The sequence below is a fragment of the Puma concolor genome, chromosome A1 (assembly GCF_028749965.1).
Source record: "Puma concolor isolate L17-30 chromosome A1, mPumCon1.1.hap2, whole genome shotgun sequence".
In the NCBI taxonomy this organism is placed as follows: Eukaryota; Metazoa; Chordata; class Mammalia; order Carnivora; family Felidae; genus Puma; species Puma concolor.
The window spans coordinates 227,799,336-227,811,906 of NC_141667.1; the positions used below are offsets into that span (position 1 = coordinate 227,799,336).

The 12,571-nt window shown below is 39.5% G+C and overlaps 1 protein-coding gene across 12 annotated transcripts in view; it reads right to left on the reverse strand.

Annotated features, from left to right (window-relative positions):
* The window catches only part of NBEA (neurobeachin), a 697,478-nt gene that overhangs the window by 19,306 nt on the left and 665,601 nt on the right, over positions 1-12,571 (reverse strand). For 5 of the 12 annotated variants that reach the window (XM_086713686.1, XM_086713666.1, XM_086713646.1 and 2 more), the window contains 5 exons: positions 7,533-7,595; positions 7,119-7,208; positions 4,275-4,467; positions 2,741-2,812; positions 410-565 (listed from right to left, as the gene is read on the reverse strand). In XM_086713686.1, the coding sequence (XP_086569812.1) occupies positions 410-565; positions 2,741-2,812; positions 4,275-4,467; positions 7,119-7,208; positions 7,533-7,595 (574 nt within the window). The remainder of the gene's footprint in view (positions 1-409; positions 566-2,740; positions 2,813-4,274; positions 4,468-7,118; positions 7,209-7,532; positions 7,596-12,571) is intronic. The other 7 variants (XM_086713695.1, XM_086713671.1, XM_086713723.1 and 4 more) reach the window with 3 other exon arrangements.

A 12,571-nucleotide genomic window follows, 5' to 3' on the forward strand; every position in this document is an offset into this window, starting at 1 on the left:
TAAACGTGAACATTTATAAGCTAATTCAAATTTAGCTACAGATGCTTTCTTGAATTTCTTCTCAAAAACAATACAAGAATGTTACTTGGGATTTTTAAGGAAATGACTTCTAAAACAACACAACTGTGATTTTTAGTCCCCAGGGTTTGGGTCAGACTAAGGGGAGGGAGGTTTAAGGTCTTTTACTGGATTTGATTTGGGAAAGGGACAATAGTCCTATTTGTCCTATGAAATCAGGACTCACGCTGAGGTTTGGAATGGATGGCATTATAACTAGTTACTTATAATGTGAACATTTAATTTGGATCTTGGCACTCAAGATGAAAATGCCTACATTATTAAGTATGATTTTATTTTACAGAACAATAGGCATTTGGAAGGGAATAAGGTATTTTATAGTTAAGCTTACCTGTTTCTGTAGAGTAAACTCTGAAGCTCTTATCCCAGAATCCACAGATAAGAATATAGCGATTATCTGCTGTGACCACAAAACAATGTGCATTGATTTGTATACTCTGGTCAACAAGGTCTGTGATCTGCCGTTTGTTCACACCAGAGTTATTGGCTAAACATAAATGGAAAAGAGAATTTAAAGAAGGACTCCACAAGAGTTTCATCAAACACTTACAGAAGGAATATTTTTATGCTTCATTTATCTAGAAATGGGTTTTTGAGGCTATAAGATTATTAAGATTTTTAACATTTCCCCATGAGGAACATAAGCTTTTTTTTTTTTTTTTTTTTTTTTAGCAGCAGTGGCTATTTATGAACCATATTACATATTTAAAAGTTGTCAGAAATTTAAGTTCTTTCTCCACCAATAAATAACAACAATATGAAGAATTCAGATAATGAGTTTAAAATAAAGTAAAAAATATTTGAAAGCATTTAATTGTATCCATGTTCACTATGTACAAGTTCATTAGTGTCCAACAAGTTCCACAATAAAGGAGGAATGAACATTATGTGAAGTATGGTATGTAAGGAAAAAAAAAGTCTTAATATTTGCCCCAATCTGTCATTTTCTGATGGCATTTACAACTCATGTGGAAAAAGAAAAGGGGGAAGGGTTTGAGCATGGGATGTTGTTATGTAGGCAGCCCCACAGGGAGCTTTAGGTCAGCAGCCTTAAAGACCTGGATTGTCAACAAACAGAAGGCCTTTCCAGAATGGGCTGGCAGGGGAGGAGAGGAATAAAAAAACATGGGAGAAGGATTGGGGAGGAAAGAGACAGGCAGAGAATCAGGGGATAGCGCTGGGACTGAATCTGAATAAAGTCAGGAACTCGGAGACACCGTCTGATTTCCCCAGTGCCTGTCTGCATGCCAGCCTGTCCCGTGCTCTGCTCTGTCCTTTCAGGCGAAATCCCTGGGCTGAATTCTTAAACAGAAGATGCAGACGTAGGAGATCACCCGCATTCTCTAACGCCAATTAGACTGAAGTGCCACTCTTTGTGGATTCCCTCTAACGGTACTATAATAACGACTAGGGAGGTAAGCCCCCCAAAATGGAACAACAACAACAAAAAGGTAGGAAAGGAAAAGAAAATCAAAGGTTCTGAGTCACTTGAAAACTGCATAATTGGTCTTGATTAATTAGACTAGAGTTGCTAATTTTTCCATGATTACCTTCTAGCTGTATGTGACATTGTTGAAGTCTCTCAGACAAAGAAATAGTTGGACTAGACTCTAAAAATATTCCTAGTCCTAAACCTTATAATTTCCCATAGACATGTAAATGCTATTTTGTGTAGGGGTATAAGTAACTAACTGAACTGGCCACCTTTTAATTTATTTCTGGGTTCAGAGATTAAGGGTGAATTAATCTAAGAAAAGAATACCAAAACTTGTATATGGATTTATAATATTTCATACCATTTTCAACTTTTTTTTAATTTAGTTCTCTATATGATCCCATGAGAAAGGCAGAACAAACATCATGATCAGCCATCTTGCAGATAGGAAACTGAGGCCTAGAAAAATTAAGGGGCTTGCTCGGGATCCCGTGCTAATAAATATGTATGTGATTTTAAAATATTTCCATTATCTGTTGCAAAGAGTTACAGCTCATAGTTTGCAATTCATATGAAATATTTAATTTAAAAAAGTTGGCCCTGTTGAATGGAGATTTTTAGAAAAGATGTCCTTCATATTAGTTTCCTTCGATAATTTTTTTATTTTTAAAATTTTTTAAATGTTTTATTTATTCTTGAGAGAGAGACAGAGAGACAGAGCATGAGCGAGGGGCATGGCGAGAGAGGGACACGGAATCCGAGGCAGACTCCAGGCTCTGAGCTGTCAGCACAGAGCCTGACGCGGGGCTCGAACTCACAAACCGTGAGATCATGACCTGAGCCAAAGTCGCACGCTTAACCGACTGAGCCACCCAGGTGCCCCCCGCTTTAATAATTTTTTTTGAGGCCTTACCTATTTCAAATAATATAAAGTTGTCAAAGAATAGTTTAGGCAGAAAGAAAGGACAGTTCAGAATGATTTGCCTTGTCTAGAACCAACTTAAACAACATCCTAAAATATCAAGAAAATGCCACAAATAATTGTCGTAAATACCAAAAAGTTGTTAGATGGCATATGATTTACACAGCCCCTTGATGGTAATTTCATGTTATTTGCACATTAATTTTATGGCAGAAAAATTGCCATTCGACTGTCTTTTGTAGTAAGTGCACAGGAATCTGTGCACAGCCAGCATTCATGAAAATGTATTTTTGTGGTTAGCGTACCGATTAAGGGGTCCATTTCAATAGGAAGATGATGTGCTTGGTCCAAGGAGTATCCTGGAGCTCCTCTGAGGCCTAAAGTTTAAACAGAAGGAGAAAACTACCATAAAATTCTCGGAAAGGGGGAGTTTCCTAAGATGCAGTGTTTCATGATGATTGTGGAAAAGTATGGTTTAGAAGTTATTTGGCAAATTGTTGTAAGAATGACTGTCATACATCTTTGTAGATACTCTCAAAAGAAATCATCACAACAGGGACTCCTGGTTTCCACAGAGACGTGGAAAGCTGAAAAGAGTCTTGTTCTCATTCTAACAACATGAAAAAACAGCACAAAATAGAAGATCATAACATTTCTTGAACCCGTCAGAGAGCTAAGATTTCCGGGCAACCAAGGAGCCTGAAATCTAAGAAAGGCTGTGCCTGCACATAGTGGTGGGTGTGAGCATGGCCGGGCTCACCTAGGCCAGGGCAGAGGGGGAGATGGGGCTCCCAGCTTCACTCAATATATGACAAGTCAGTTGAAGGTAAGTAGAAATGACACACACCTAAGACCTTAAGCTCAGGAAAAGCTACTTTTAGAGGATTAATATTTAGGGCTTGATTGAGTTCATTAGTCATAATTTTTTACATGTGATTATATAACATATATAATACTTTTGAACAATGCTAGCGAAAAAATGAATCCTTTATAGTTTTTTTCTCAGTGCAAAACATTTCTAAAGGCTAAGACTACCGTGGATAATAGTTATATTTTTTTCTTAAGATGTTTGTTGCATATTTCTGATCAAATGGAAGTAGTTATACTTCATGTTGAGAGTGTCACCAATAAATATAAAATAAGTGCATTTAGAACCTCTTAGAAGATTAAGTTATGATATAAATGATACCATTTTTCAGAGGAATACAGAAGTCAGTAGAAGAGGAAATGTCAGGTTAATTCACCATGGACTCATCCATTTAGCCCTGGAGATAGGCTTCCAGGGAGACCTTATGGGGTGAATTTGGCCAAATAAATCATTTGGTCACATCCATTTGTGTCCTGGTTAGGTGGGGTCTGTCTTGTTCACTGCTGTTCTCCCAATGCTCGTGACTATGTGACACACAGTGGCCAAATATTTGCTAAATAAATTAGGTGGAAGAAAAAGATTTCGAAACCAGCATCTAGGAAATCCAGATTCAAACTCACTTTCATTTAATATGGGATAAAAGTGTTTTTGTTTGTTTGTTTGTTTGTTTGCAGGGCTGAGGTACAGGAGGGTGGGAGGACCTGAATTATTTGTAGAACTGCTTTAATTCATCAAATATTTATTGACTACTTAACCAGTAGCCAAGCATTCTGTGAGGCGAGGCCCTAACATATAGCAGTAGTGAGTAAGACACACGAGACTCACTTCGTCAGGTTTGGCAATTATTTGCTCTACTGCTTTTTGTAGACGATCTGGCATATTAGGTAGCCCTCAGCACACTTACCTTACCTTAACTTAACTGCAGCTCATAAGACACCTTCCATAAGTCACCTGCTTAGATGCCTGCTTACCTACTGTGTTATGCCATCGATTCACTGCAAACAGTCGGCTGCAGGTCACGGTCACCACTGCAGGGATGGTCAGGTGGGGCAAGGTGTTGGCTGCCACGTGGGTCACCGGAGAATTGGACGGGAACTTCAGCACCATGATCACATCCTGTTGCATCTGATCTTTAAACATGAGTGGACTCTGTGGAAGGAAACACTGTTGAATAGAAAGGGAAGAGGGCAGAAGGAGACAAAAGGGATGACATGGTTAGTGAGAGCTCTGGGGAGATGGAGGTAAGCACAGACAAGGCCAGCACGAGCAGGGAGCAAAGCAAGGCGAACTTGCATCCTCTGGGGACGGCGCAGGGAGAAGGGCAAGGACTCGGTGTGGTCGCTGGCAGGGGACATCGAAGCATTAACGGCCAGTCTCAATTTAAGTATCGCCCGACTACGGTGTGAGAAGTTCGCTTACAGATCTGTCGTGTGATGTAGAATAAATTGGTCGGCGTCACGAAAACATCAGTTTGGTGGAAAAATTGGTTACTGACAACGTCTCCATGAACGATAAAGTGAACTGGTCGGTACTTGCATTTTTTACCTGGTTGATCTGGGCTCCTGGCTCCAACCTAAATCATTAAAAGCGAAGAGCCTTCCCTGTCAGAGGTCTGTACACATCTCTGCTGGGGCAGTACTGACTGGGTACAGTCAACACCCCCTTTCCCCTTCTAGACTGGGTGCTTCCTTGAGGGCTGCCCCCTTTCTTCTCTTAATCTGCGTTTTCAAACTCTAGCATGTGACTTGATAGAAAGTAGACGTTATAACGTCCTACTGTTTCAGCACTATAAAACACTGCAACACATTACTGCATCAAAAACACAAAATAGGGATGCTGGAAATAACCACAATTTAGCTTTCATAAATGTTTTGTAATTGTTTTCTACACATATGAATCGTCTGCTCCACGAACTTGCGAGGCCTACGTTTCCTTTATGAACAGTTCCATGCCAATTTAGTCTCTAACAATGTTCCCCAGGAAAGCAATGAATCCTGACTGGGCATTTCTCCAGGATAAGTATTTTTATTATTATTATTAAACAGAGACAACTAACACGGGAATAAAACTCTCCTGCCAAAGCATTTCATACAATAAAGTGTTAGAGATATTCTCTTGGACAGTTTATTAAAAATGCTTCGTTTCAAGGCTTGAGGCTCCAAGGCCACATCCCCATGTCTACACTGGGACTGCGTGTTTATATGGAACAGCGTGCTTGGTGACAACCTTTCTGCTTTCTCACACACACAAGGACCAATTTCAATCCGAAGAGTTCATTAGTGACTACTCAAGGGTGCTGAAACTGAGCCATTGGAGAGAGAAAAAACATGGTTTCACACAAACACATTTATTTACGTGTTTCACTAGGAGTTTGACTATCGATTCCTTGAAGGTCTAGAATATGCGGTCACCTCTGTATTGCCAATGCTTAGCATCATGCCTGACACACAGAAGGAACTCAATACAAATGTGTTAAGTAACTGATAAAATAAATTAAAGGTCTGAACAGCTTATAAATTTGTTTGCACATATTTATGAACCATATTTCAGAGCTCTTTACCCCCAAATTAGGATACTTGCTGCCTTGATAATTACCTAGAGAAACAGATGAACTTTAATTCATTCTGCAAACACCTTTTATTCCTTCAAGCATTTTTCACTTCAGTTTAAAAAATAATAGTAAAAAGCCACAGTTTAAAAAATAAGTTCCTTCTAAAGAAGTTTCTCAGGGGGCACCTGGGTGGCTCAGTTGTTTAAGCGTTCAGCTTCAGCTCTGGTCATGATCTTGTGGTTTGTGAGTTTGAGACCTGCATTGGGCTCTGTGCTCACAGCTAAGAGCCTGGAGCCTGCTTTGGATTCTGTGTCTCCCTCTCTCCCTGTCCCTCCCCTTCTTGCACTTTGTCTCTCTGTCTCTCTCAAAAATAAAAAATAAACATTAAAAAAATTAAAAAAAGAAGTTTCTCAGAAAAAAAATTACCATTTTCAAACTAAAGAGGGAAATGTAATACACTTTGCTAGTAAACTGAAAAAGGGCTGTCTTGTTATGAAAAGGGAGCCTTGAAAATTCAGATTAGAATGAAAAGAATGTTACCTTTTCCCTTGTAAAACTGGAATAAAAGTTTTAACATGAGTAGCTAATGACGATGATGACACCAGCTAACATTTACTGAGAATGTATTGTACTCCAGGTGCTGGTCTAAGTGCTTTCCAGTGTGAAGTCATGACATTCTGAGGGCAAATGGTATTTTTACTTTCATGTAACGGATGCTGAAACATCAATAGGGAGGTTGAATACCTTGCCCAAGTCATTCCCCAGCCAGAGGCAGAACCGGCGTTTGACCCAAGTGGCTCTGGAGCCCTTGTTCTTAACTCCACTGTCTCTCTGCAGTGACTACAAATTACCTTCATGTGTCTTTCCTTTTCTTAAAACGAACTACCTCCCCCCTACTCCACCTTGTCCCAAAAGATTAAATTGGGCAATATCATATTGTGTTTATATTACATTTTCATCCTACTTTGTAAATCAAATCTAATTTTGGTGCCTGTATGCGTATGAATGAGTTTATGCAGAGGCACACAGAGTCAGAGAAGAGGGCTGTTTTTGTGAATCCCAAATTAGGCTAGCGTTGCAGAACTTAAAGGTAAGAATTGCACTCCCTTCTGTTTCTCCATAGGGCATCAGCACATACTGAAGCCTGCAGAGTTGACCAATATTTTGAGAAGCCTTTAAAAATGCTGCTAAAATCACTGTTTTATTTGACCTGTACCCAGGTACAAAGAAAGCAGAAAACTTTCAGCAAGCTGCTACGTCTTACCAGGTGCATGGCAGAGCTCCGAGGTGGATGTGGCTCAATAAGCAACTGAGATGGCGTCTGTCCAAAGTTCTGTATCTGTGCCTCCATGGCCTGCAGGGGAAGGAGAGTGACTGTCACAATCAATATGCATCAACCAGAGAGGTCAACACACTCTCTGACAATGCAAGTGTATCCCAAGTCAGCCATGAAAGAAGTCCAGAAAATTCACCAGGCGCTCTTCTCTCGGGGTGCAGAATCATCCAAGTGTTAGTATTTTGTAGACAAGCTTTGCTTCTCCTTCCAAACATGCTTCCGTTAACCAAGTCACTATTCTTATTTAGAAGCTGGGGTTAAATGTGGAAATGTTAAACCTGTGAGTGCATGCATGCAGCGAAGACCAAAGAACACTTTTAACACTGAATACAGCATGTATACCTTAATAAAGTCCTTGGTAAGAAGGAACGTATGGGGATCTCTAATGAAATAAACTTCTGGAATCTTGGGAAAAAAGAATGATACATAAAGTCCACCAATGATACAAAATAAAATTCAGAAAATCATATTTTCCAGTCAATACAGAGGGCAATCACTATGACTTCTGTATGGACAAATTTTCACTACGAAAAATATATCTTGGCATGCTATGCTATTTTAAGATGAATGCTGAAATATTATGTAGTGTCTTATAAGGTATGGATATATTTCTCTCAAAAATTTTTTGAAATTTTGGAGATGACTAACCCAAAGAGGAAATAATTCTTTGGGCATCTTGAGCTACACAATATTTTGTTAAAGCCTATGCAGATAGAAATATTAATGAGATTTTATGGCTTCCAATGAATAAAAATAATTTTGGATCTCAAACTGTGTGGACTGTATAACATGCCTTTTTTCTTTTTGGTGTGTATTTCAAAGACATAATCTTATAGAACATTTATGTATTTCTTCTATATATAAATTCCACTGGCAAAAAAATTCAATATACTAAGCTAGACTAACAGAAATATTTTTCCAAAATACTGTTAGCATGTAATTTAAGTCAACAAGGAGAAGCACAATATTTACAATGATCATTACTCTGTTACCATGCTAATTTTTCCCCTAAAATTGTGTGCAATTTGGTTGCACATAAAAGTGAAATACGAAACTCATTGCTGAGTGCTTAGGAGTGCAGGTAAGGTTGTAGATAGCTCTCGACACAGCACTGCCACTAATCGCATCACTATCTACAAATCTCATTTATAAAGTACTTAAATTTAACAATCTGTCTGCCTAGACTGCATTTCAAGAAAATGTTTATCAATAAAAATGTGAATTTTCAAATTTATTAGTAATATTAAACATGAATGCATCATTATCTGCCATATTTTAGCAATTGCATAAACGGGGCTTTGGTTCTTTTATTTGCAGAGGCAATAGGATGAATTATTAAATCTCTTTAAGTGCTGTCCAATTTTAATGTATCCATTTGTTTGCATGGTGTCCACTCATACACAAAGTGTGACTATTTAAGTAAATCGCACTCACAAAGATACCATCACACTTTATCTCCCCAGTGCAAGATTTATGATTATAAAAGAGGGAAGAGACCATTTCTGGCTAGGTTCACATCATGAACAATAAACTCTTGAGAATTACTTGAAAGAAAAAAAAAAGCAGTAATTTTATTGTTAAAGCTGCCCTGGTTAGAAAATTTCCAATACCCTAGCTTTATGTATCAAGAACAGCCAAAGTTGCTCTAACAATAGATAACTATGGCTTGTGTTTTTACTCCTCCAGAAAGAGGACTGGGGTGGGGGTGGGGAGACAGGGGTAAAATTAAACACAGTTTAGTCTCTTGGTCAGTGCCTATACTTAGTACATAGCCTTTAAATAGTTGCGGAAGGACTAAATCCATAAACATGCTTTGCTTGACTTTAATTTTGTTTCTGAAAGGGAAGTATTAAACAATAATAGAGAATCTTGTGAAACTCACTTAATTTCCAGAAATCTGTACAGTTCTCTTCAGGGGGCCCACCTCTGATCCTTTTTGGACTCAGTCAGATTACATACACATATGTATTCTAAATGACTCTCAAATGGCATCAGGGTAAATATTAGGCTGTGATCAACCTAATATTGTGATCTCACCCTCTCATTAAGACAGTCTATTTCCTAAATTTAACATTTATTTTATTAAAAAAATTTTGTTTAATGTTTATTTTATTTTTGAGAGCGAGAGAGACAGAGCACGAGCAGGGGAGGGGCAGAGAGAAAGGGTGACACAGAATCTGAAACAGGCCCCAGGCTCTGAGCGGTCAGCACACCCTGACATGGGGCTTGAACTCACAAACTTCGAGACCATGACCTGCGCCGAAGTTGGTCACCTAACGAACTGAGCCACTCAGGTGCCCCAACACTTATTTTATGTTTTAATGTTTATTTACTTTTGAGAGAGAGAGAGAGAGAGAGAGAGAGAGAGAGAGAGAGAGAGAATGTGAGCGGGGGAGGGGCAGAGAGAGAGGGAGACACAGAATCTGAAGCAGGCTCCAGGCTCTGAGCTGTCAGCACACAGCCTGACTTGGGGCTTGAACCCATGAACCATGAGATCATGACCTGAGCTGAAGTCAGATGCTTAACCAACTAAACCACCCAGGTGCCCAACATTTATTTATTTATTTTTTTATACTAACTGCAATCCCCCTCCCTTGTGATCCACGTCACATGCCTTCATGACCTAAAAGTTCTTATTCCAGCATTTACCTTTTAGCTATCTTGTAATCCTGTCTACCCTCATAATTCCTTACTCTCTGATTTGAAAACATATAGGTCTTTCTGACCTTGAGAAAGCACACTGCCTCCTCTGAGTTCTATTTCTTGTCATTACCAACATGTTTGAATGGGAAGTGAGCACCTACTGATTTTCTTCACCTGTTCCCCCGTCATATGTTTTCTGTCCTTCCCCCACTTTTAGAAAGTCATCAATGTCTTCTTTCTGTCAAGAGGGAGTGTGCCCTCTTGGGAGGGTGCCCGGACATGTACACATACCATTCTGTAATCTGGGAAGCACAGCAACTGAGTGGTTGTTCTGAGAACTACTCCCTGATGTATGAGAAAATGCCTCCCCTCCATGTAAACCTTGGGCAGGGTTCTAAATCCTTTCCAGAATCCCTAAATCATAATGAATGCCCTCCATATTCTCATAGCACTGTTTTTTCCTTTATCATGAAATTCAACGCACAGTGCTTTACATAGTTCTCTTTGCTCAGACTGTTAACCTTTGCAGGTCAGGGCTGTGACTTGGTCCTAACAGAGTCCAAAAACATCTGCTGAGTCTAGCAGTGGGGCAGTGGTGGGACATTTGTGCAGAACTGAAAGCTCGGAAAAAGAAAAGCATAGTAATAGAGGAAACGTCAGAGTTCTTTCCTTTTACAACTCAATACCACCAAAACAATGAAGTGAACAAACGTTGTTAAATGGTTACTCTATGCTGAGGGATAAAAAATCGAGACCAGCCTGCCCTCAAGAAGCTTTCAGCCCATGGGGACATAAGGTGAGTAGTAACCAGGGCACACAGGAGGTGGAAGGAACACGGTGGAGGCCAGCACCAAGTGCGAGGGAGCCCAGGAGTGATGACTACATCAGACCCAGGGTGGAGCAAGGGGCAGGGAGAGGAGGGCTGTTAGGAAAGGGGCTTTCAAAAAAGGACATGAGCTGAGGTCTGAGTGTTAGGTAGGAATTGGTGAGTCAACAGCAAAAAAGGAAAATCAGAAACTGCATTTGAAAAAATTCAGCACATTTTCATTTTTCTATGCATTGTTCTGCGTGGGTTGAAGAGACATAATGCTACCTAGTTTCATTTATTCATAAAACATACACTTCTTGAGCACCTACTATGTACTGGGTATCATTTTAGACATTTGTGATACTCATCAAACAAAACAGAGATTCCTGCTCTTGTAGAGGTTACATTCTAGCCAGGATGACATAGGAGCTTACATTCAGCCAGATGTCATGTGCCTGTATCCCTTGGGCTAGAATCAGCCTACAGGCATGGTTTCCATCTGAGCCAACATTTACAGGTCAGGAAATTTCATACAACAAATTGGATTTTTTGGCTTCTCTCAAAAAAACCAGAAGAGCTGGTTCATCAGCATTCTCGCACAGCCACGCTTGTCTGGTGCTAAGCCACCGGGGCCCTTTTGTAATGCCCACCACTCGCAGGACCCCAGCATGTATCATTACCTCCTGGCCTGCTTCACTAGTTTAGTCCCTGTCTGACTTCTACAGACCTCGGCATTTGTTAATCCTTTTAAAATCTACTACCAAAACGTTAATTTGTATTAGAAGGAATCTATTGCTTTATACATCTACTGTAGTCCTGCCCTCATCCTTGGGATATGTGGTCCAAGACCCCAAAGAATGCCTGAAACTGTGGATAGTACTGAACCCTACATATGCTCTGTTTTATCCTATACCTACATACCTATGTTAAATTAATAAATTACGCACAGTGAGAGATTTAACACCAATAACCCCTGATAAAACAGAGCAGTGATAATATACTGTAATAAAAGTTACATGAATGTGGTCTCTCTTTCAAAATACCTCATTGCACTGGACTCACCTTTCTTCTTAAGATGACAATGAGAGATGGTACAATGCCTGTCTGATGAGATGAAGTGAGGTAATCAAGTAGGCACTGTGATCTAAGGTCACCGCTGCTGACCTTCTGACGCTAAGTCAGAATCACTGCTTCGAGACCATGGCTGACTGAGGGTAACTGAAGCAGTGGAAGGTGAAACAGTGGATAAGGGGAGACCGTTGCATTGCAATTTCCACTGAAGAAAGAATGAACTAATGTATTTGTGAGCTCATGATTTTTACAATGTGTATGGCAAGAGTAAAACTCGGGAAATAGGCCTGCCAACCTAACTTAATCGAAGCTAAGATGTTCTCCATTATTAGAAGCATCGTTAATTTATACACTATTAAGAAGTAAAAAGATGTTGCCAATTAAACTGTGATACACTATTGATTGTAAAACACACTGCAGTTTGGAGTGTTGAGATATGACAATGACACGCATCTCAGAATCCATAAGTTATCATAACTTTTTACATGAAATACAGTGAGATAAGTCTTATGTATTTCATATAAACTTATCACAAGCAACAGGCTTAGAACAGTGAATTTTTCAAAACAAATGTAACTGACAAAATCTTTGGTATTTTACGAATATGGAAGACCATGTATTTATCTGAGGGCAACTCTTCGGTGGGATAACATGAAAATATTGATCTGCTTATACTTTCATGGGCCTCTGTACTTGCTGAATGTGGTATCTTAACTAAAGCTGCTTATGTGCATCCACTTTAATTAACTGTGTGTGTGTTTTCTCTCTTATAACGCCACCCAAATCAAGACACAGGGCTTTGGCACTGAACTGGAAATTTCCACATCTTGATCTGGGTAGTATCTACATGGGAATATAC